This window comes from Strix aluco, chromosome 5 (assembly GCF_031877795.1).
Source record: "Strix aluco isolate bStrAlu1 chromosome 5, bStrAlu1.hap1, whole genome shotgun sequence".
Classification (NCBI taxonomy): Eukaryota; Metazoa; Chordata; class Aves; order Strigiformes; family Strigidae; genus Strix; species Strix aluco.
The window spans coordinates 65572370-65594300 of record NC_133935.1 but is presented as its reverse complement, the minus strand read 5'-3'; the positions used below and the strand labels follow the sequence as shown (position 1 = coordinate 65594300).

Below are 21931 nucleotides of genomic sequence, written 5' to 3'. Positions count from 1 at the left end.
TCTCCATCCTGAATAGTAATTACTGTGTTACTATGTTTCGCTCCCATCTCTTCCTTTTGCTCTTTCTGAATGTTATCAGATCTATTTTAGGTTTTAATATAGCTTTTGGGAAACATAAATTACAAAATATTGTTTACATTGTTTACAATCTTATGAATTATATATCAGCTATTATATATTACTAGCTAATTAACTCAGTATAACTAAGTGCATGTACCCATGAGACTGGAGAATGTGAATATGAAAGGCTGACCACAGCTTCCCTGAGCTACATGATCTAGGTTGTGTTTGAATTTCTATCCCTTCAGGTGCCCTCTCTTCAATTAAATTAAAATAGAGGATGTCAGAATCAGTCTACTGTAAGGAAGCAATCAGTCTACTGTAACAGAAAAAAGTACAATTTGTCTTAAAAAAATAAAATTCTTGTCCTTACTCCTCTGGCATTTTCACATTACACCAGATTTTGAGGCAAAAGTGGAAGGGCTTTATCACCCTTACTCAATTGACTTCCATTGGAACTGAGCTGATTTAGGCCAGCAGAAGAGGTCAGTGTTGAGAGATCCAAATGCTCTCACCCATGAAACAGGTCACCTGCAGATTATTAGGCTGGCTTGAAAATGATCTTACCAAAGTACACTTTGGCTTTTCTTTTTGTTTTTTAAAACTTCGGTATCCACTGAAGTGACAATGAGTGAACTCTCTACTGATTAAAATGTTTGAAACATATTTTAAAAGGGACCAATGTTCTCACCACCACTTTCCCTCAGTAAGCTTTTTTTTTTCCTCCCACTGTCACGGAATTCCATCCTCATGGGAATGAGTGGAAAATGTCTTAGTTATACAATTCTTGCAATAAGTGATACAGTACTCATGATAAAAAGCATCCAACCTGGCAACCCTGGATGTGTTGTACCCCCATCTATGTAACATGTCCTTAAAGATGCAGATATCTTACATGATGAGGTCAAATCTAGTAAAATTTTTCATACAAATCCACCTGGTTTTCTGTTTGCCTTGATTTGTTTTTAATCACCTAAGGACTGAGAGAGAAATCAACAAAAGGCCCCACTGAACTCTTGTTATCCAAACCTGCCTTTTGGGTCTGGAGACAAGGTTAGAGGGGGGTAATTATTCACCTGGGATACCCACAGATCTCCCTCCCAAATGAGCTCAGTTTAGACTGTTGTGGATTTCCACATGATTATCTGCATGAGCACATGCACCTATACATATGCATATGTATGTAGGCACTTGAGATTGTTCAGTAGTGTTGAATAAGACATTTTTGGTGCAGTGGCATCTGAATATTGGATCATAGGATATTTCAGGTTGGACTAGAGACCTCCTGAGGTCTCTAGTCCAACCTTCTGCTCAAAACAGGGTCAGTTTGAGGTTGGATCTGGGTGACTCAGGACTTTATCCAGTCAGGTTTTGAAAACATCCAAGGATGGAGAAAGACTGCTTATCTTCTCTGAGCAGCCTGTTCTACTGCCTGAGCTTCCTCATTGGAACAAAGCTTTTACCAGTCTAAACTTCTTGTTTCAAGTTACGCCCATTATGTTCTGTCTTTGCGTCATACGACATTGTGAAGAGCCTGGCTCCATCTTCCTGTAGGCATTGGGGTTTGCTGTTTGGGGGACTTGACCCAAAAGCCATTTCTTCTCAAGGCTGAACAAACCTACCTCCCTCACTTTCTTCACAGGGTATGTGCTTCAGCCCCCTGAACATCTTGGTGGCTCTCTGCTGAACTTACTCCAGTTTATTGATATATTTCTTATATAAAGAGACTCAAAACACATTTACACATCTAATGTACTGGTGAAATACTTAAATGATTTTGAGGCTTTTCCCATCAGTCTATACTCTAAAGGTTACGATACAAGTTGTAAGAATAAGGAGAAATGAAACAGCCTTGGTAAAATGAGATCAAACTGCACTTGGTAAATTGGAACATGAACTGCACAAGATTGTGTCATTCTGCAGAGGAGTTTTGATTTCTCCAAAAGTGTATCCGTAATTGTAAAATGTGTTGTAAGAAAGTAGATGGGAGCATTTCAATTTTGTTCAAGATCAGGTGAAAAATTACTTTTGACCAGTCTATAATACATTTATGATAATGTAATGGTTATCACAGGTGGTCTTTTCTTTCAGTGCAAGAATCAGAATACCTAAAAAGTCATGTCCTTTTTCATTTGATTTCAAGAGTGCTTGAGAACAACCAAATAGGTGCTCACTGTTTCAGTGTTACAGTGATATGTACAAACTACTAAAGATTTGCTTTTTTGGGGTACATATTGCCAGTAGAAATCACTGATGAAAACAAAACTTCAGAATACTGTTACAAGATTGTACAGTGAATTGCAAGTCTGAAACCTCACTGTGCTTATAGCAATTCATGCTAGGGGCTTTCCTGATACAGGTATGTAAAATATGATGATGTGAGTACCTCCTATCAAGAGAAATCCTGTACTTTAACAGTACTTTGCGTATTTATTATGGTGTTATTACTAGTATACAAGCACCTAAAGGAGAGATTTGATTCCTGAGAAAGTCCTTAATCACTAAGACTTTTAAGGAAAAGATGGGTATCAGATATCTATATTTTGTGCTAAAATCAGTGTAAATTTGGTGTACTCAGATGTATTTGTTGTATTTGTCCCCTGTGAGATACTAAACTTGTTTGTACTGTGAATTCTAGATGGCCCTTGGCAGAGGGGAAAGGCCCTCAAATCCTCGAGGTGGCTCTGGTTTTAGCTGTGTGAAATAACAGAACTTCAGATACTTTGGTAAAGTTTTGAAATTTAAAAGTGTTTATTCAGTTAAGGATGTTTTTGACTACTTTTTATTATTAGATGTCTAAATTGTACTTAAGGACCTTTATACTTTTCTGGGTGTTTTTTATTGCTTAGTCATGAGCATCTTGTTCAGCACTAATTCAGCATGTCTCAGCCAAGATAATTCTCAAATTTGCTGCTAAAGCTCTGACAGCATATCTTCTACCCCACACCTCCAAAATACCATCTCCAGACAAGTCTCTTCCTCCTCTCTACTCTTTGTAGGTGATTGTCTTGATTCACGCAGAGGGAGCAAGTAGAGCAAATTGATTCTCTATAGCTGAAAGGGACAGCACTGTCAGTGAGGGAACTTTTCTTCAAGATTGTGATTGTCACCATTTTACCCTGGTGAGGATAAGCACAGCTGTAAGAGTGCTGCCAATGGAGCATGTGCAACAAACCTGCTAAAGGAGCAAACCCCTTTAATGTCCCTAATTTAGCAATGAAGCCAATCGGGTCTAATTAGCTTGTGATTAAAGAACTATCTTCTAGATTGTGAAAAGGGTAGTGTTTGTGGGTAAACTGTCTTCCTGTTTTAGATTGAAATCCCCTTCCAAAGCCAATTGTCCATGTCCTGTTCGTGTCATCAAGCAGTCCATTAACTACCTGCTTAGTTCTAATTTATGGTGATCTTATTTTTATCAGATTCTGAAGAAACACCTTTAATTAGAGTAATGGGGAAATTACAGAATTTCCCCTGTTGAAAATCTTGTGTTTCAGCAGTTTTCTACACAGCCAGTAGAACAAAGTGATGTATCACCATATCCAGAAAATCACATAGGTTTACTTTGACAGTAATACATGATCAAATTATAACCTATATTAAATCAAAACACTTAAACACATGTTTTCCATTCTGACCATCAAAAATTCCCCTTTGACTTACAGAAAACTGAAAAGTGGAAACAAAAAAGGTATTTAATCTTCTATGACACTAGCATTTTTTTCCAACTGGTTACACTAAGTGAAATCAGCTATTTCTTTTCTTCATTATGCCCTACTTCTTGCAGTGTCATAGGATCATTAAAATGGGACACAGCAGGAAAAGACAGTGGATAGGGCAAATGGAAAAGTTAATGCAACATTTTCTTCAGCTTTTAATACTGTAAAAAGTTACTGTTGGATCTTTTATATGCTTAAATTCATAGTTGTCCTTTGCCATGAAAAGAATTCTTTCTTTCCCTTCCTTTCTGGTTGCAGTTGAAAAAATCCTTCCACTGTTTCTTTCTGAAAAAAGCCACTCTATTTCCACATATGAACTCTGTCATGAGTACTTCTATTTTGTCCAGCTCCAAAAATTTCCTCTTGGAAGCTTGATACAGTGAATACAGACCCAGTAGTAATTCACAGTGAAATTATTTTAAGATTTATTATTACATTTATTTTCATTTTACATTTGTTTTCATTGCATTTGTCTTGAAATCTTTTTGCATAATTGTCTGCTTAGCAGTAACATGCAGCCCTGTGAATTCATCCAAATATGACATATATTCTCATAGCTGTAATCTGTCCTTGCAACAACTGTAAGAAAATGTAACAACTGACTTTTTGTTCTGCTGGATCTGAGTCCCCATAGCAGCTGACTAAACAGTAGATAGTATGTGAGATACTGTTTTATACTAGCAATAGGCTTCATCTGAGGACTGCAAAGTTGTAACACAGATCTGCAGCAAAATGGGATTAAAGGGCACTGGGATGATGACAGAGTAAGCAAAAGAAAATAATACAGGTGTTGTGGTTTAACCCTAGCCAGCAACCTAAGCACCACACAGCCACTTACTCACTCCCCTGCCCCCAGTGGGATAGGGGAGAGAATCAGAAGAGTAAAAGTGAGAAAACTCATGGGTTAAGATAAAGACAGTTTAATAGATAACGCAAAAGCCGTGCGCACAAGCAAAGCAAAACAAGGAATTCATTCCCCACTTCTCATTGGGAGGCAGGTGTTCAGCCATCTCCAGGAAAGCAGGGCTTCAGCATACGTAATGGTTACTTGGGAAGACAAACACCATCACTCTGAACATCCCCCCCTTCCTTCTTCTTCCCCCAGCTTTATATGCTGAGCATGACATCATATGGTATGGAATATCCGTTTGGACAGTTAGGGTCAGCTGTCCCAGCTGTGTCCCCTCCCAACTCCTTGTGCACCCTCAGCCTCCTCACTGGTGGGGTGGGGTGAGAAGCAGAAAAGGCCTTGGCTCTGTACACACTACTCAGCAATAACAAAAACGTCCCCAAATTATCATCACCATTTCCAGCACAAATGCGAAACATAGCCCCATACTGGCTACTATGAAGAAAATTAACTCTACCCCAGCCAAAACCAGCACAACAGACCACTGAAGATGAGCAGGAGGGATGGGATGAGTGGGCTGGTGGCTGAGGGAATCTCAGGTCTTGGGTTAAGGAAGTGACACCCGTGAGTGAGTGGAGTATGTGGGGACAGAGAAGCTAAACAGTGGAGGAGAAACCATTCTCTAATGGAAGTGCTGGACACCACAGTGAGTTTATCCAAGGCTTGACAAAAGGAATATTTTGTTCATTGAACTCTGTTTACATTCAAGATTAGCAAAAGACACAACTTTTTTTTTAAGCTGGGATTTATCTTGCATAATACTAGTTCTCTAGCAGTTAACTATGTAGTCTAAGAAAGAAAGAAAGTCAGTTCAGGAGGGCACTTTTCTTAAATGCTTATTTTCAGAGAGGGCAAGTAAGTGTTCTTGGAAACAAAAAAAACGTTAGACAATTAACTGTTAGATCACTAAAGCTGATGAGATGCATCCTGCCTAAGCAACTAACTGCAAGGAAATACCACAAGCTGATGAAAGCTCCCTTTCAGAAGCAACCAAAGTTATTCAATACTTGATGTGAAATCATGACGTCAAAACACTTAGTCTGAGTGGGAATTTACAGTACATCACAAATCTATATTTAAATTCTCTGCATAAACAACCTATCATTGCAGAAATAGCCCTGATGGGATGTTGCTGCCCCTTAGCTTGCAGACTTCAAGCCAAGTCAGAGCCGACATCCATCACACATGGTCCTGATCCAAATGGAGCAGATAGTTCAGCCCAGCTCTCTGATATCTCCTATGTAAAGCTCTTTCTGTAGGCTCAGCTGAAGAGGCCTTAAATTCCTTCAGAAGGATTAGTCTCAAGTATCGATAGGTGATGAAAGGGTCATAATAATATCTCAAACTGATACTTGTCTTCTCTTTGGTAAATAGCTGACTAAGAACTCTTTGCAGCCTAAATTAGTCTGCTTTTGTGGAGGTTATCAGACTAAAGGAAATGCTTAAACCTCATGGTTAATATGAATAGTTCAGATGTTGCAATATTTTTTGTGAAGTCTTGCTGTAACTTAATTCTTTAGTTGCCAGATATACTCATATCAAATAGTGGCCACAAATACTTCAAAAAGTGACGTGCTTGGATACCTCTATCTCTATTTATACTTCCAACAAATGATTTCCAATTGCAACAAAGGCCTTTCTTAAGCAGGATCTCAATCAAGTTTTTAATTAAAAATAATACTCCTGAGGACAAAAGTCCCTAGAGTTTCTGGTCTGAAGCTTAAACTTAAAAGCTCTCACGGGCAGTAAGTAGAGGAAAGGACTTTTATACATACTGTTGCTATGCACTGAAGGTCTTCTGAGATTAAATGCTGACAGACAATGAATAAATTCAGTTGCTTGTACTGAATCTTTTCTCCTTCTGATAGTTATTGCTGTAGGCTTTGCAGTTGTGCACTGAAGTCTGCATTAGAAGTTCTTGCAGCCTGTGGAGTTTTAGAGTGATATCAGTTATTTCCACCTATGTGCCTGAATTAGTACACTAGCAATTTCTTCCCATAGTTAGAAATTCCCATGGGTAATCTGTGTTAGAAAATGTAGGTTTCCTCTACATACCTCGAGATCTGAAAAGATGTCACTTTTTTTTTAAATTTGTTTTAAACCTGAGAAATTCAGCAAAATATTTGGTTGTCTATTCATGCTAACACTCACCTGTATACTGACACTATTCTGAGAGATAAAGAAATGTGGGATTTCTCAAAAATGTTGTGTTCTTTCTTATCATACATAACTACAGGAGTGTGCTAGGCTACTGGGGTGCTGGACTGTATTGCTTAGCAGGTCTTTGGATGAAATGAACAGGATACACAGCAGTGGCAAATTTCCATAGACTTTATAGAAGTTGAAGTAGGATGGAGACTGAGAAATGCTTCCACATTATTACATTTTTTATCTTCTATTATCAATGAAAACATTTATATTTATGGGTACAGAATTTCAAGGTAGAGTCAAAAAGGTTGACCTAACTTTGAGAGTTAAAGTTCAAATATTTAAAATGTCTTTGATCAAGTAGTCTGTAGAGCTCCATGTTAGCAAACAGTAAGCAAGTTTTCTCCTTTATCTTCATGTTATTTTGTTCAGCAAACTCAAATAAAACTTTTGACATGGTTTAATTATGACAAACACACCTCTTTTTATAACATAATTAAACCATTTTTTCCTGTATCATTTTGATTTGGTCAAAAATCAGAAAAGTAACATTCCTCATTCACAAACCAAAATGACAATGTTTGAGGCTGAAATTCCCTATTTTTGTAGAATGTAGGGAATGGTAATTAACGGTAAAACTCACGGTTTTACATTTGAAATTGAATTTTGTTTGTTACTATATACTGATATATGTAAAATAAAATCTTAAATCTGACAAATATATAAATTGAACTTATGCATTAGATTTTTATTTTTATAAGTAGAGCAGAATAGATATAATTAGAGGGTTAAAAAATTGCAATCCCATAGTAAGATAGAATCAAATCAACTCCATTAATGCATACTAAAACTAGAAATGCAGAGAAATGAAAGAGACACTAGATCACTAACACTTCTAAATGATATATGGTACAAAATTAGCGGAAGTATAAAGCTCAAGCAAAACTGAGACGTCAATCTCTGACTTCAGTGTCTTTTCTAAAACAAAACCAGAAGAAGCAAGAGGGGACCTGAGTGATATTTAAATGACTATGTAAATATTTAGGAAACCTGCAAAATGCGTGGAATGAATTATAAAGAAAGCATTGCAAAATTTGACTGTGGTTTGTTCTCTGGCATAAAACCTGGAGAAAATCTGACAAAACCTTTTGTGATACCAGATTTATTAACTGCTGTGGATCCTTGCTTAGTAATGCAATAGTCTCTCTCCCTTTTATTTAAACTTCTACAGTGTCCTCCTTTTTCTGCAGGTATTTCTGGAATGGGTATGTGCGCTTAGGTTGTCAGATGTATTGTAGCTAGAAAGTGAACGAGTATAGGTGAGCAGATCTCTGCCAGAGCACCATTTTTAGAGGGCAAGAATCTTCTGGCAGTAGCATTGGTAAAGTTCTTCCTATTGTTTCAAAGCTACAAACTGTTATTAACAAGGACATATATCTTTTTTTAAAACATTATACCTAGCTTCGAGTTTTGTCCAGACTAAATAAGATATTCATACCTGGGCAATTCTATTGATACCGACTAGTGACGTGGCTGAAAGAAATCTTGTCTCAGCGAGATGGTATTTTACACAATACTGCTGCTGTTAGATGTAGTAGACTCAGGTTTTAAATGTTTGGGAGTTCTGAATGCCTGTGTACTCCAACCCTATACACTGTTTTAAGGACCTATAATTAAGTGATGTGAAGGCATTAACTAGAAAAAGGAAAGTTCTTCACTCTGATAACAACATTCAGACTGTTGTTAGGGACTCTCTGAAAGTACAGAAATGAGGAAAAAAAGAATCTTCTATTAGCAATGCAACTTCAGTTTCTTTTTCTAAGAGAAAACACTCTAGTAAATGTCACATATAGTAGCAGGAACAAAAAAACCCAATATGACTAGAAAAAATGGTTTAATTCCACTTTGATATATACTATTGTGCATTTGTTAGAAGTGTTTTGCTGAAACAAATTTCTGATTTACTGTGAAGGTCAGGAAAAATGTTATGGTATTTCCAGTGAAAAATGTTTGTGGGCAGGGATAGAATTTGTAAGGTACTTCATTTAAAGAACCAGGCAAACAAAAAAGCTATTTTCTCATTTACAGTGATGTCAAAGTGAAAATTATTGAAACATAATTACTTACATGAAATGTTCTTTTTGCTATTTTCTGTTTGAAAAGGGTTTTAAAAATGTGAGGTTTCAGCCTAGTTCTGGACAGGAAGTAATTTTAAATCTCCACATTATTCCAGGGATTGAAAAACTGTTTCTTTCTCAGACTCACTAATTGGTCTTGCCATTTTGGTTTGGTTTGGTTTTTTTTTTTTTTTGTGTGTGTGAGTTGGTGTAAAGAGGCATAAGCCCAGAAAAATTACATCAAGTGCCAGTTCATTAAACTACAAAACCACATCTGTCAGTTGTTGGAGAAGAGTAGTCAGTCAAACTGCTTCATTTCACTATCATTGTTTCTACAATTTTCTTTTTGGAATGGCTGAGAAAATTCATATAATCCTTAACTTCCTCTCTGAATTGCTTCCTAAGCTGACACCATGCTATTACAGAGGAGCCACAGGTTTTGTGATGCTCTCTGCAAACTAACTCATGCACAAAAAAAGCATCACAGTTATCATGCAGCTATTGGAAAACTCAACTCCCCCCCCAAAAGTATATCATCCCCTTAAGTCTGAGTAACAGAAGATGATGATCTGTACTGCATTATTTGTTCAGAGAGAGAAAATTCTATAATGTGTGAGGAAAACAGCTGAATAATCGGGAAGACTTCAATGGGAGCAACATATGCTCCTGGTGCTTCCTGCTGAGCCTGCTGAAATGGCTTACAGTTACAGATGCCAGCTTTCTGAGAAAAAAACTGTTGCAGCAAAGATGGGAGGTTCTAACTAATTCTGACAGATAGAGGACTATCATGCCTGAGCTGAAGAGTAGTGGGAGCCTGCTTGCAAATTATTGTGATTTAGTTGTGATTGTGATTGGCACGCACAAAAAGATGAATCACAACACAATAATATTTATCTCTGATTTTGTTTCCTTCCAAGTGCATCTTAAGTAAAACTGTTTTGTGAGCCAAATAATGGGGATAAATAATTTAACAGTGAGTGAAAAATGTGAATTGTAGCTGTGAACTGTAAAAATGTTACTAGATATCCAAGATTCAGAGTTGTCAAAACAGAAGTTTGGAAAAAAAAACCCCAAGAGTTGTACAAATGCACTAACTGTCTTTAAGCAGTAATTATGCACAAGCATATATAGCAAAGTCATGTAAAGGGAAGCAAATAGAATAAAAGCTATTCATGAGTAACCGTTTTGCCTGTTACCATTTTACAATAATTTTATTGTCATTTTTCTTCCCTTCTCTGCATTACTTGTCCTCCTACCATTACCCCAGAAAGATTTCTCCCCTTAAATAGAGCAGAGTCCATAAAAAGAGCTGATTTTTCACTCAACACGTGTGAGAGGGGACAGTGACAGAAGAGTGGATGGGAATATGGAAAGAAGGGAGGAATACAGGCTCTTGGAAAAGGATCTTCCCTTGTCAGTAACAAATCCATGGCTAGGAGATTCCTGGCCCTCCTACACTAGGACTTCTGTCACTGCTGAGCCAACTGTTCACATTGCTGTTCCCTAACTGAAGGACAAGATGTGCAAGTCTTGGATGGGTTTTTTTTAAGCCTTTTTTTTTTTTTTCCTTATAAATACTGATTTTGACCAAAATTACCAACCATAAGAGTAAAATACATAAATCAAGCAACAGCAAACTTAGAAATAAGTGGCTTAAAATAGTATAAATGGAAATCTGTAGTTGGCAATTGAGTTTTTCAAGCAGACATAGAATATTAGTCCATTGCTAGATGTATCAATAATCGCATAGAAAGATCACAAGTATTACATTAATATTTTTAGGTTAGTGAAATAAAAGATGTAACCCTACCAATAATGATGAAAAAGTAATTTCCATTTTAACTGGGTGAAAGACTATGACACATTGCAACAACTAAAGGTGAGAGTTTTTAAAAAGCACATTTCTATAATTTCCACTTGAGAGTTTTCAGAGAGGAAAGTCAGAAGTTTTCTGAGTTTTTAACTTTAGTTTTAGTAAGCTTTTGAGAACTCATACCCCAAAACAACAGAAGGCGGCTTACGGTAAGCCAACATTTGAACTGAAAATGAAAAGTGATCTAGCCAGTTGTGTTCCAGTCAGCCCTAGATAAAACAAAGAAAAAATTATAACAAAGGACATTGATAAGAAAAATAAAGCCCTTGACTAGAGATTAGGAGACAACACCTTGAAGCATCCTATTTCCTACATAGAGCTCTAGTTATGTGTTCCTACTTTCTTGTCTCTGACTATTTGTCTAAGCTTGGAACCTGAACCTGTCAAAATTAGGATCCTGTTTCATGCACACTGCGTCCCCATACCAGATATCTCTATTCCTCTAAACTATGGAGCCCTACTCCTGTCTCCCAAAACTGCCCAGTGCCCAAAACCTTTCTCAAAGCCTGCAACCTCACATTGCTCCAATCTGAAGTGCTAACTAGCTGTTGTATACATGATCCTTGACTTCAACCTTTGGTTTTCATGTAGCATAAATTAAGATTTTAACTAGATACATGGGATGGATTCTTGAAACTATAGAAATAATCATGAGAGATAATGTAGGCTGCACATTTACATAAATTTCTTTCAATAATGCTAAATGGAAACAGAAAGATTTGTGAGACAGCAGGAAAAGGATTGCTCAGAAATGTTAGATGAACTGACAATTTCCAGAAATAGGGCAGTTAAATAAATATTTTTTCCCTATATCACAAGTTACAGAACAGATATATCCATTTGCCTCATTTAGAATTTCTTATATTCTTAAGAGAATAATAACTAGGAACTCTGCTCTGAAGTTTTTCTATTTCCATGGACTTATATGCACTCAGAAGTTACTTCTGCATATGCTTTAAGATCATCATTAAGAACATGGTTTCTAAAACTTAGATGAATTATGCAACATTTATCACCTAGCGGATTAGCCTCCTGCAGATGAGATCAGCAACTTAAATTTTGATTATAATAGTTGTTTGTATCCCACAGGTGATATCATCACCCATGTATGAATTCATTCTTAGCTATATTACATTAATCTTATTTACTTACTGTATGCTGTTATTAAGATTTTAATTAAGATATAGATTAATTTATTGTTGTAAAGGCCTAATTTCTCTTGATTATGTTCCCTGAAATCTCTTGATTCCCAGTTCATACCTAGGGAATTGACAATGTCACCTGCTTCGCCTTCCCCACCAGACTAGTAGCCCCAGCCACATCCCCTTATCCACCTAATACACGTCTCACCCTCCTACTGTTATGGGCCTTATCTTTCCCTGTCATAGCCGAGTTCTACCATCCTGAGCAGGATACACAGTTATTCCTGTAGCACAGGAACTACAGGAACAAAGGGGGAAATGATTAGAAGGCATGGAGGCAATACCTCCTGCAGCAGTCCAGCTTGTCACTCTTGCTCAGGAAGCGCAAGAGTAGCTGTAGCAACTCCTTCACCTGTGCAGGCTCATATAGGATAATTTCTGTGGCTCAGTCTAGGGTTCCCAAAAGAGATTTCAAATGGAAGGAGCCAGGAATAGCTGGCACTTTTCCTGGGCTAGTGTTACCTATCCTACCTCTTCTCTAGCCCAAGATGGTAACATTAATACTTGTGTCTATGTATTTTCTCCACTGGTTGGGGAAAGTCTTGACATCTTGCTGAAATTCCCCATAATCTTGCACTTCTCAACAGCTGTATTGGAAGGTCTGCTGGAGAGCACCATGGAACATATCCTTGGATTTCCTTTGTTTGGAGATCAGAATAGGGAGGGATAATGTGAGCCCAGTCTCCGTTCTTGACACATTGTCGGACCATGGGGGTTCAAAAGTTGGGAACATCTTCTCATTCTTTTTGATAAAGACACAGCCTAAGCAATTTTTCCAGAGGAAAAACTAGGATGAACAATTGATCATTAGGAGAGCATTAAAACATTTCTATTATGAGATACAAATTGTTATATTCTTTCAAGTCACCAGTGTGTGTAGAAACATGCCTTGTAGAGCTGAGACTCAAGCTATAAATGAAACTGTTATTGCTTCATATACAAGTCTGAAGAAAAATTATAATCATGTCTTCCAAATGTGTAATATTATCGCTGTAAGAACTGACCATATTTATGGCTTAGACAATATGCATCATTTTACTGCTCTACATTAACATTTATTTAGGGCAGTGTAATGTAATTTAAGTTGATGAGTTCTTGTCATCTTTATAGATTATTGGTTTAGATGTTTGTGAATTCTAGAAAGAGAAGATGAAGAGAAACTTCAAAAAGGAAGAGCACATAATCCAATTTGTTGGTTTTTATAGTTATGCAAAACACAGAGACTTCTTGTCTATTGCCTCCTAGGTTTGACAGGTTTAAAACTGATAATTCTGTAATGTTCCTCACCCCTTTATATGTATGGAAACACATTCAGTCCCAATAAATATTAAATAATAAATTTATATGATGAATTAGTTTATGATCACTTATCTGTGAATAAATGTTATATGTTATGCTGTGGAAGAAATTTATGCAAATCCTATGTGTGTTTAAACTACAGTATACCATAGGGAAGTGTAATACTGATTTTTTCCCCATTTTAAAATCTGTACTGTTTAAGTGTTTGCAACTTTTAGTGTTTTATGACTTAGCATTTATTACAGAAAATTATTCCCTTCTGTCTTTCACCAACCTCCCCACCCTTCAACATACGCATCCATCCATCTGATATGTGAGGGGAATTATATTTAGCTTTGCAATTAAAGCACATATATCTCCTTCAAACTTGTCCTGTCCTGTCCATCCTGTTTAGAGCATGTGGAAGCTCTGTGGAGCACATGCAGGTTATTGTCTACTGTGTGCCTGCAGCAGTTCTGTAAACCCTGTCCTTCACTTGTTGTCCAGCAGTCCTTACCAAGGCAGGAACCATTAAGGTGGAATCATGAGCTACCCATCACTTACTGTTGGAAGCTAGTTCCCAAATGAAATAAGTTAATAAAATTGCAATCTAATTAAGCTTCATCCTATATCTTCTTTTATGTCTGGGCAATGCATTGCAACTAATTGTGTAATTTTCAGCATGTGGAAGGAATAGTTTTTCTGTTTGTTTATTTGCAGTAGAGTCGCACTATTTACTATTTATTTGCCAATCATTAGATAGCATGTCTTGAAAAGTGTCTGTGAAGTTACTTGTAACAAATCACAAAAATGAGTTATATGCTTTCCTTTCCAAATGGTTTCAAGAGGTAGTGATTTTATTTTTTTTAACTAATCCCTGAGGAGAAATAAAAGTACGTAATGATTTTTCAAGGTTGTCTATCACTCCCAGTGCTCAGGGATGTTTAAAGCACAAAACACTACTGATTGTCAGATTACAAATCTGTTCATACATTATCATTGTAATGTGAGACGGTGGCACTGAAGTGCAGCAGGCAAACTTCAGGATATGAGTATACTTCCTGTCTTTTTGTTCATGGTATATGGGCCTGCATACTTTGTCTAAAGAAAGATCTTGTGTACAGTATATTTTCAGGCATAAAAAATATCCTTTAAAAAACTTAATTTAAAAAAAAATAAAATTAATATGTTGAACTGATAAAAGCCTGTGTTTAGAGATAAAAAAAGAAACATAAAAATAAGATCTGGAATGTTAAAATAAAAAAAAATTCATAAACTTTTAGTTCATTTCTGAATAGTGTTAAATAATTGAATGGATTATTTTCAAACTGAATGAGTTGTTAATCTGGTAGATAACCTAGAAATTTATTCTTGTGTTCACTGAATCAATAGGAACTTGACTATAGATTTCAGCAGGGCAGATTTCATGCCGAGATCTGCAGAGCCCTATTTGCCTGGTAAATGAAGATTTTGAGCCTGCCGTGGTTTAACCCCAGCCAGCAACTAAGCAACATGCAGCCACTCACTCACTCCTCCTCCATCCCCCTCAGTGGGATAGGGAGGAGAATTGAAAACAAGCAAAACTAGTGCATTGAGATAAGACCAGTTCAATAATTGAAATAAAAAAATAAAATGATATAATAATACTAATAATTGTAATGAAAAGGAAGATAACAAAAAGAGGGTGAAATAAAACCCAAGAAAGACAAGGGATGCACAATACAATTGCTCACCACCCGTTGACCAATGCTCAGCCAGTCCCCAAGCAGTCATCCACCCCTGCCAGCCAACTCCCCCCAGTTTATATACTGGGCATGACATCATATGGTATGGAATATTCCTTTGACCAGTTTGGGTCAGCTGTCCTGGCTGTGTTCCCTCCCAAATTCTTGTGCCCTTCCAGCCTTCTTGGCAGGGTATGAGAAGCTGAAAAATCCATGACTTAGTATAAACATTACTTAGCAACAACTAAAAACATCTCTGTGTTATCAACATTATTCTCATACTAAATCCAAAACACAGCACTGTACCAGCTACTAGGAAGAAAATTAAATCTATCCCAGCAGAAACCAAGACAGAGCCTTTGAAATCAGTGGCTGAATTCATATATAGGACATGGGATTTCATGTTGGTTGTCTGCTTAAAATAGAATTCTACTGAACTTTATTTTTTAATTTTTCTACTTAGTACTATCACCTGTGAATGTAAAAGGTTCTTTGGATTTGGACATAGATGATTAATGTGGGCAATTCCCTCAGAATAAAAATTTCATAATGTATTGATTTGCTCTGTATTCCCTCTGAAGGAAAAATGTCCCTGGAGGAAATAGCAGACAGTACGTGGTTCTCAATGTGAAGCATAATTCACTAGGAAATACAGGAAAAAAGTCTCAGAATAAGCACTTTTCAATATGGAGACAGATGGCCACGTCATTTGGCAAGCATTCAGTTTTTTTTCCCTGACATGTTTAAATAATGTTTATCAAACAATAGACAGGGATAAAAATCAAGGTAGCCTTAAATTTATCTAAAACAGAATGGCAGGCTGCTGTAGAAGTGTCCTATAAATAACAATAAACAGCTGTTGAACGAAAGTCAATAAGATGGAAAGAGAGTTTTACTACTGGATTGGAGAAATACATATATCTATATTTCTTTTTCTTGTAATGAAATGTTCTGTCCTCTTTCCCAGCCCAGAACTCAACATACTGTTTATATACCTGGCACAGTGTACAATGATTAGAGGCAAAACCAGATGGCCATATTTTCCCTTGTCTTGTTTATTTAGGTGATGGATAGACAAGTCCTAACTTTACCTATCAATCTGACTGTAATTATTTATGTTCTACTGTGAACTTCTGCACACAAATACTCGTGAACCTACACACACACAAACAGAAGTAAACTGACTCTTTCTCTTTCTTCCTTAGGCTTAGAAAGAATTGCAAGAGATTCAGCCTATGAGCAAGAAGGAAAAGTTCAATTTGTAATTGATGCTGTATATTCCATGGCTTATGCACTACACAACATGCATAAAGATCTCTGTCCTGGATATATTGGTCTATGCCCGAGGATGAGCGCAATTGATGGTAAAGAACTACTTAGCTATATCCGGGCAGTAAACTTTAATGGTAAGTTACATGTACTCTTCTTTTCCCCCTTTTTCTTCTGTAAATGTTTCAGAAGTGACAAGGTGTGTTTTCTTCTTTATATAGGATACTTTAAGGCACAGTGGAAAACAGGATTAGAAGCAGTTCTCATTTAATCAGAACTGTGAGTTTTTCCACCTGCTTTGAAACCCCATGTGTGTTTTTTGTCTTAACATTAAGCTGCTCCCAAGATGGATGTTAAAAATCAGAATCTGTCAATCAAAATATTCCAGTGAAAAGGTGCTATTATAGAAACAAGTTGAGGATTCATGCAGTCCTATTGACAGATTAAAATCCTTTGACAGAGGTTGCTTATGTGTTTGCAAGAGAATGAACTGGAAAATACCCTTTTGAAAATTGCCTTCTTCTGAAATTACTGTTAACAATTTCCTTACAAAAGTGAATAGTGAGGAGTTTGCTTTCAATTTGCGAATTTAAATCTCAATTAAAACATTCAGTAGCAGTTTCAGCTTCTTTTCCATTTCATTATTTTTCACTCAGTGATTTAGTAAGCTTTAAAACAACTACAATATATATTTTTAAACAACACTGCATAATATTCTGTGCAGCTGGGATCTGCCTGCTGGGGAAATGTAGTTACAGATGCTTATGCTGTTAACAGTAGAGGCCAATGAAGAAAAGGATTAATTTATGAATGTAGAATTGAAAAGCTAGAACATACTTGATGGTGAAATAGAATTGCTGAAAACCTACATATGACATTAAAGTCATAATTATTGTAGACTATATTTACCATTATTTTACAAATAAATGGAACAATGTTCTTTGCTGTGTTTTGGTTGGCTTTTTTCCCTACTTGGTGGTAATTCACATACTAGACATGTCTCTAACTATGCAGAGAGGACGATCACAATTTATTCCAATGACCTCAGCTGACAGCGTTTTTTGAAAAAAAGCACAAGGTCATTTTGAATTTAGCTTCCGAGTGGAAGGTTTTTTTGCTTTAGGTAATATACCAGACCATTTGGTTGATATGAATGTTGGCTGTAGTTCACAGTTTTTTCTTCCTATGCAATTTTCATGAAAAGGGAATCCCTGTCTCCAGGATCATAAAGATAGAAGGAGTTTAAATGATTCTTTAGTGATTTTAAAGAAAACCTGGAGCAAAATGTGTTGCTTGCAAATGGGAAATGTTATGATGACAAAGGTAGGCAGCATATTATAAGGTTTGCAGTGATAATTATCTACGTTTCTAGTAGATATTCTTCTGGGTCTGTTGTTCAAGTACAAAGGAAGTGATCTATTTTCATTTGGTGAGCATGAAAGTTTAACATAAAAAGATAAGCTGTACATTTTATATGAAACCTTTCTCTCCTTAGATTGTTGCATTTTATCAATACCTGTCATGATTTCTGTGGCTGACTTTTAAGTATTGCAACAAAGGGAGATAAAAGAGTAGGATAAAGCATTCTGGACACTAATGAAAAAGTATCTGTTTTTGAACTAGTGATTTACTGAAAGAGAGGAAGAAAACAACAACAAAAAAAAGCAACAAAATGCACAACATTTTTGTGAGGTTAACTTTCCATCTCATGGCATATGTTAACTGCTCCCTGTGCTAGGCTAGTCCACATTATGTAGTGGTGTACCAATTTTTTGGGTGTGTTATATGCTCATATATTTCGTTTTTTCAGTCATGTGTTGGGAGGCCTAAATAGAGGACAGTCTTTAACTCTTTGCCTATTCCTATTAATCCCAAATTCCTGTTCCTCAGGACAGCACTGATGCTGTGTCTGACTTGGTTTACAGAGGTGAATATTTACATAGACTGCTAGACCTCCTGTGCTGGGAGTTGACAGTAGTGCTGTGTGTCGATTTTGATGTGCATCCTAGATTCAATCGTTAATAATGTAGTATATTAAAAGTGAACCGATACATGAAAGGAATACCCTGGTTTTCACAGCCATTCAAGGTAGCAATTTTCTATCCTAACAATCACAGGATCACAGCGTTGCTGAAGTTGGCAAGGACCTCTGGAGATCACCTACTCCCCTGCTCAGATCAGGATCAGCCAGATCAGGTTACTTAGCACCATATCCAACCAGGTTTTAAATATATTCAAGGATGGAAAATCCTCCAAAATTCTCTCTGAGCAATCAGTTCCAATATTTTAGAATTAAGTCTCTACTCTTCAAGATGATAATAATTTCTAACATCAAGAACTGGCATTTTTGAGACAGGCAGTTTTTATTTAGTATCAGCTTTCCCACATGATTCTACCTGTACGCATATTAAACCAACTTCCGACCTCTCTTAATTCAGTATATCCCTCTTAATCAAGGTAGTAATGAGTGGATGCAAATCCAATTAATATGCTGTCACATTCAACTTTGTGGGTTTCACCTCACAAAGTATGACCTGTAATATGAAGGACATCTGTCTGCCTTATTGAGGGCATTTGCAAGAGTAAGAAAACATACGTATTTCTGTAATTGGAGTAATTGTTTTGCTTTTGATTGCAAGTAACCACTTTGAAATGTGTTTATTTTTGTTTACTCTGTTTATTTACAAACTGTGAAGAATTGTTCCCCTGAAAGATTCATCTGTGTAATATTCCATGACACCTTAATGACTGAAGGGTGATCATAACCACCAGTGCACACTGTACTGATGTAATTGATACGACATTTGTTTCTGCTTAGATATTCTTCTATCAGTTGTATGCTAGATGCAGAAAATCTCACAGTTCAGCGTGATTTTAAAGGGGATACAACTTCTTCATTTGTAATAGGAATAATGAAATTTATTTGTACAAGAGATCTGGGTTACTGCTGAGTGTAGTCTCCTGTTTTACTATTGCTTGTGCTTTTCTTAGGATGGCTAGCAAAGTATGGTGTCTAAAAACAATTGCTTTTCATTTATAATGGGCAGTTTAATAATTAATTGGATTTCATAAGAAAAGACACCTCTAACTTGTAACTGGTACAGCCTATTGCTGTGTACATTGAAAGAGTTTTTAGACAACAGGAAAATATAAAGCCAGTGTGTGGACATGCAGCATATTTAGTTCCCTCTGTTCTTGATGGTCAGTGTTAGTAGACCATAACCAGCCCTTTCTGGCTATTTGATCAAAGAATACTTAGAGCTCTCAGAAGTTTCATGCTCCTGCTTATCTTTGTTTTTCCCAGGCAAAAAGTGAATGTTCTTACTTTATGGTGTTCTTATTTTAATAAATGTGCCACGTTTGAAAGATTTTCCCTACCAGTTTTTTTATCCAAACAAAATGAGATATTTATGTGAAACTGTTGTTTCATATTTAAAGTTATGTAAAGCGAATAGTTTTTCTGTTGATTAGGTTTATAAATGGTGATATGTGCAATAGTGTAATTGTAGTATGATTCAATATGTTCTCCTGTCACATTGCCTAGTGTTCTCACTCTATTTAACTTCATTATTCTGTCTACAAAATAAGCAGATGTTTTCTAAGAGTTTTTACCCTGGCATGTTTTATGAGAAGTACTCTGCTGAATTCAATGTAAGTGCTCATCAATTAACAGAAACAGGACTTGAACATGCATTTGTGGTGGGTGGAGGCATTTTAAAGGTGGTTTGGTTTTGTTTTGGTTTTGGTTTTAAGAAAAAGAGTTATCTTTGTACTTCCATCTGGACAAAGCAAAAAAAGGATGACAACATGGATACAATGCTATTTCTTGGGTGGGAATAAAATAAAATTATAAGCCTAATCAGTGCCCCCCCCCCCCCCCCCCCCCCCCAGTTGTCCCACTACAAAGGTGAAGATCAAAATTTATAATTAAATTCTGAAGCTAAAGATCATTGCTTATGTAAATTATGAGTCTGACTGTGCAACCTTTTCTCTGCTCTTCTCTGGGACAAAATAAAGCAACTATGTTTCTTGCTGGGATTTTGTGACAAATCTGTGGTAACACTGGAACAGGTTGCCTGGAAAGGTCGTGGTCTCCATTCTTGGAGATAGTCAAAACCTGGCTGGACACAGGTAATCTGTTCTAGCTGAGCCTGCTCTTAGCAGAGGGGGTTGGACTAGATGATCTCCAGAGATCCCTTCACACCTTGCTGTTTGTTCTATAGCCCTAGCCGGACTGAAAGAAAGAAAAGTGTATCACTTACCCTTGCTTTACAATATTAAATGAACATATGTTACCTTTATTCTTCTGGAACTAATTTCATAGTCTTGATGGACTAGTAAGCCTTGCTGTTACTTGGTTTTTAGATATGTTAATTAAATGCCTTTGAGAAAAGATTAATTTTGACTGCACACAGACACACATGCATGCAGCATCAGCCCCGTTTAAAAAACAAACATGCAAAATTTCATTCTGACAGGGCAGAATGATACCAGAGAGTGAGAACATAAGAACAGAAACTGGCAAGCAAACTCAAAAGAAGATGTTGACACTTGTAAACTAAGAATTAATGATCAATCTACATTGTATTTTATTTTTTTTTTGTGAAAGCAGTACCTATAGAGCACAGTTTTTTTAAAAAATGAAGAATGGGGTGTCTCATGGAGAATTTTGAGCCCTACAGAGAATCATTATTGTGGAATCAGCCATTTACAAAATTAATCTTCTCCTGCTATCTTTTGAAGTTACTAAAACCTCAACCTGTGCAAAACTCTACTGACTTCATATTCAGCTCGGACTGTTTTAATTGTTTTCTTGAAGAATACTGATGCCTCTCTATTCTTTCACTGAGTACAAAATTTGCATTCTCAAATAATTATTTATCATTAAAACAGAAGCTTTAAATTGGTGCCCTTTGAAGCTGATAAGTTTTGACATTTTTTAAGGCATTAAGCACAATAGAAGTAAATGTCCCACTTAAAATGTACTGGAGCTGTGCTCCTAACTCAGATGTTTAAAAACCCAACTCTCAAGTCTACAACTACCAATAGAGAAAAAAAAACTTTCTGAAATAGTTGAAGTTGGGCATATCTGTGATTTTTAAAGTTATGATTTTTTATTGTCAGTTCATAATTTAGGGGTTTGTACTGTCAGAAACACTTAGCATCATACGATGCCACTGGTACCATATTCTGATAGGGTTAAAAACTATAAGATAATAGCAGATGAATAGATCAGATAGGGACAAACAAATTTAACAATGAGTTGGGAAGGGCTGAACTCTGCTGACCTTGCTAGGATTCAGTGTGGTAGCAACTCTAGTTTCACTAATCTGTACTCTGCTGAAGAAGTGAAGATACTGCTTTCAGCTGCAGAAATGGGAGTGGAAGAGGGAATGTCTGCTTCAGCTTTATTAAGATCTGTGATGTTTGTTCTGTCATAAGTTAATCACATGACATATTTCCATGTAATTTTTTTGAAAATCGTAGTGGTACAGAGGAGTGTTTGAAAACATGGCTGAAGTTTAAACTAACATAGATCTGAACTCATAAAATTCGAGAATTCAAAATAGTTCATTCTTTTCATGTACTTTTGTCATGGTTTCAGAGTTGTCTAATTTGGCTTGTGAATGCACT

General features: G+C 36.4%; 1 protein-coding gene across 5 annotated transcripts in view; it reads left to right on the top strand.

Annotated features, from left to right (window-relative positions):
- GRM8 (glutamate metabotropic receptor 8) overlaps positions 1-21931 on the top strand; it is a 362097-nt gene that overhangs the window by 207497 nt on the left and 132669 nt on the right. For all 5 annotated transcript variants that reach the window (XM_074827653.1, XM_074827656.1, XM_074827654.1 and 2 more), the window contains one exon: positions 16234-16434. In XM_074827653.1, the coding sequence (XP_074683754.1) occupies positions 16234-16434 (201 nt within the window). The remainder of the gene's footprint in view (positions 1-16233; positions 16435-21931) is intronic.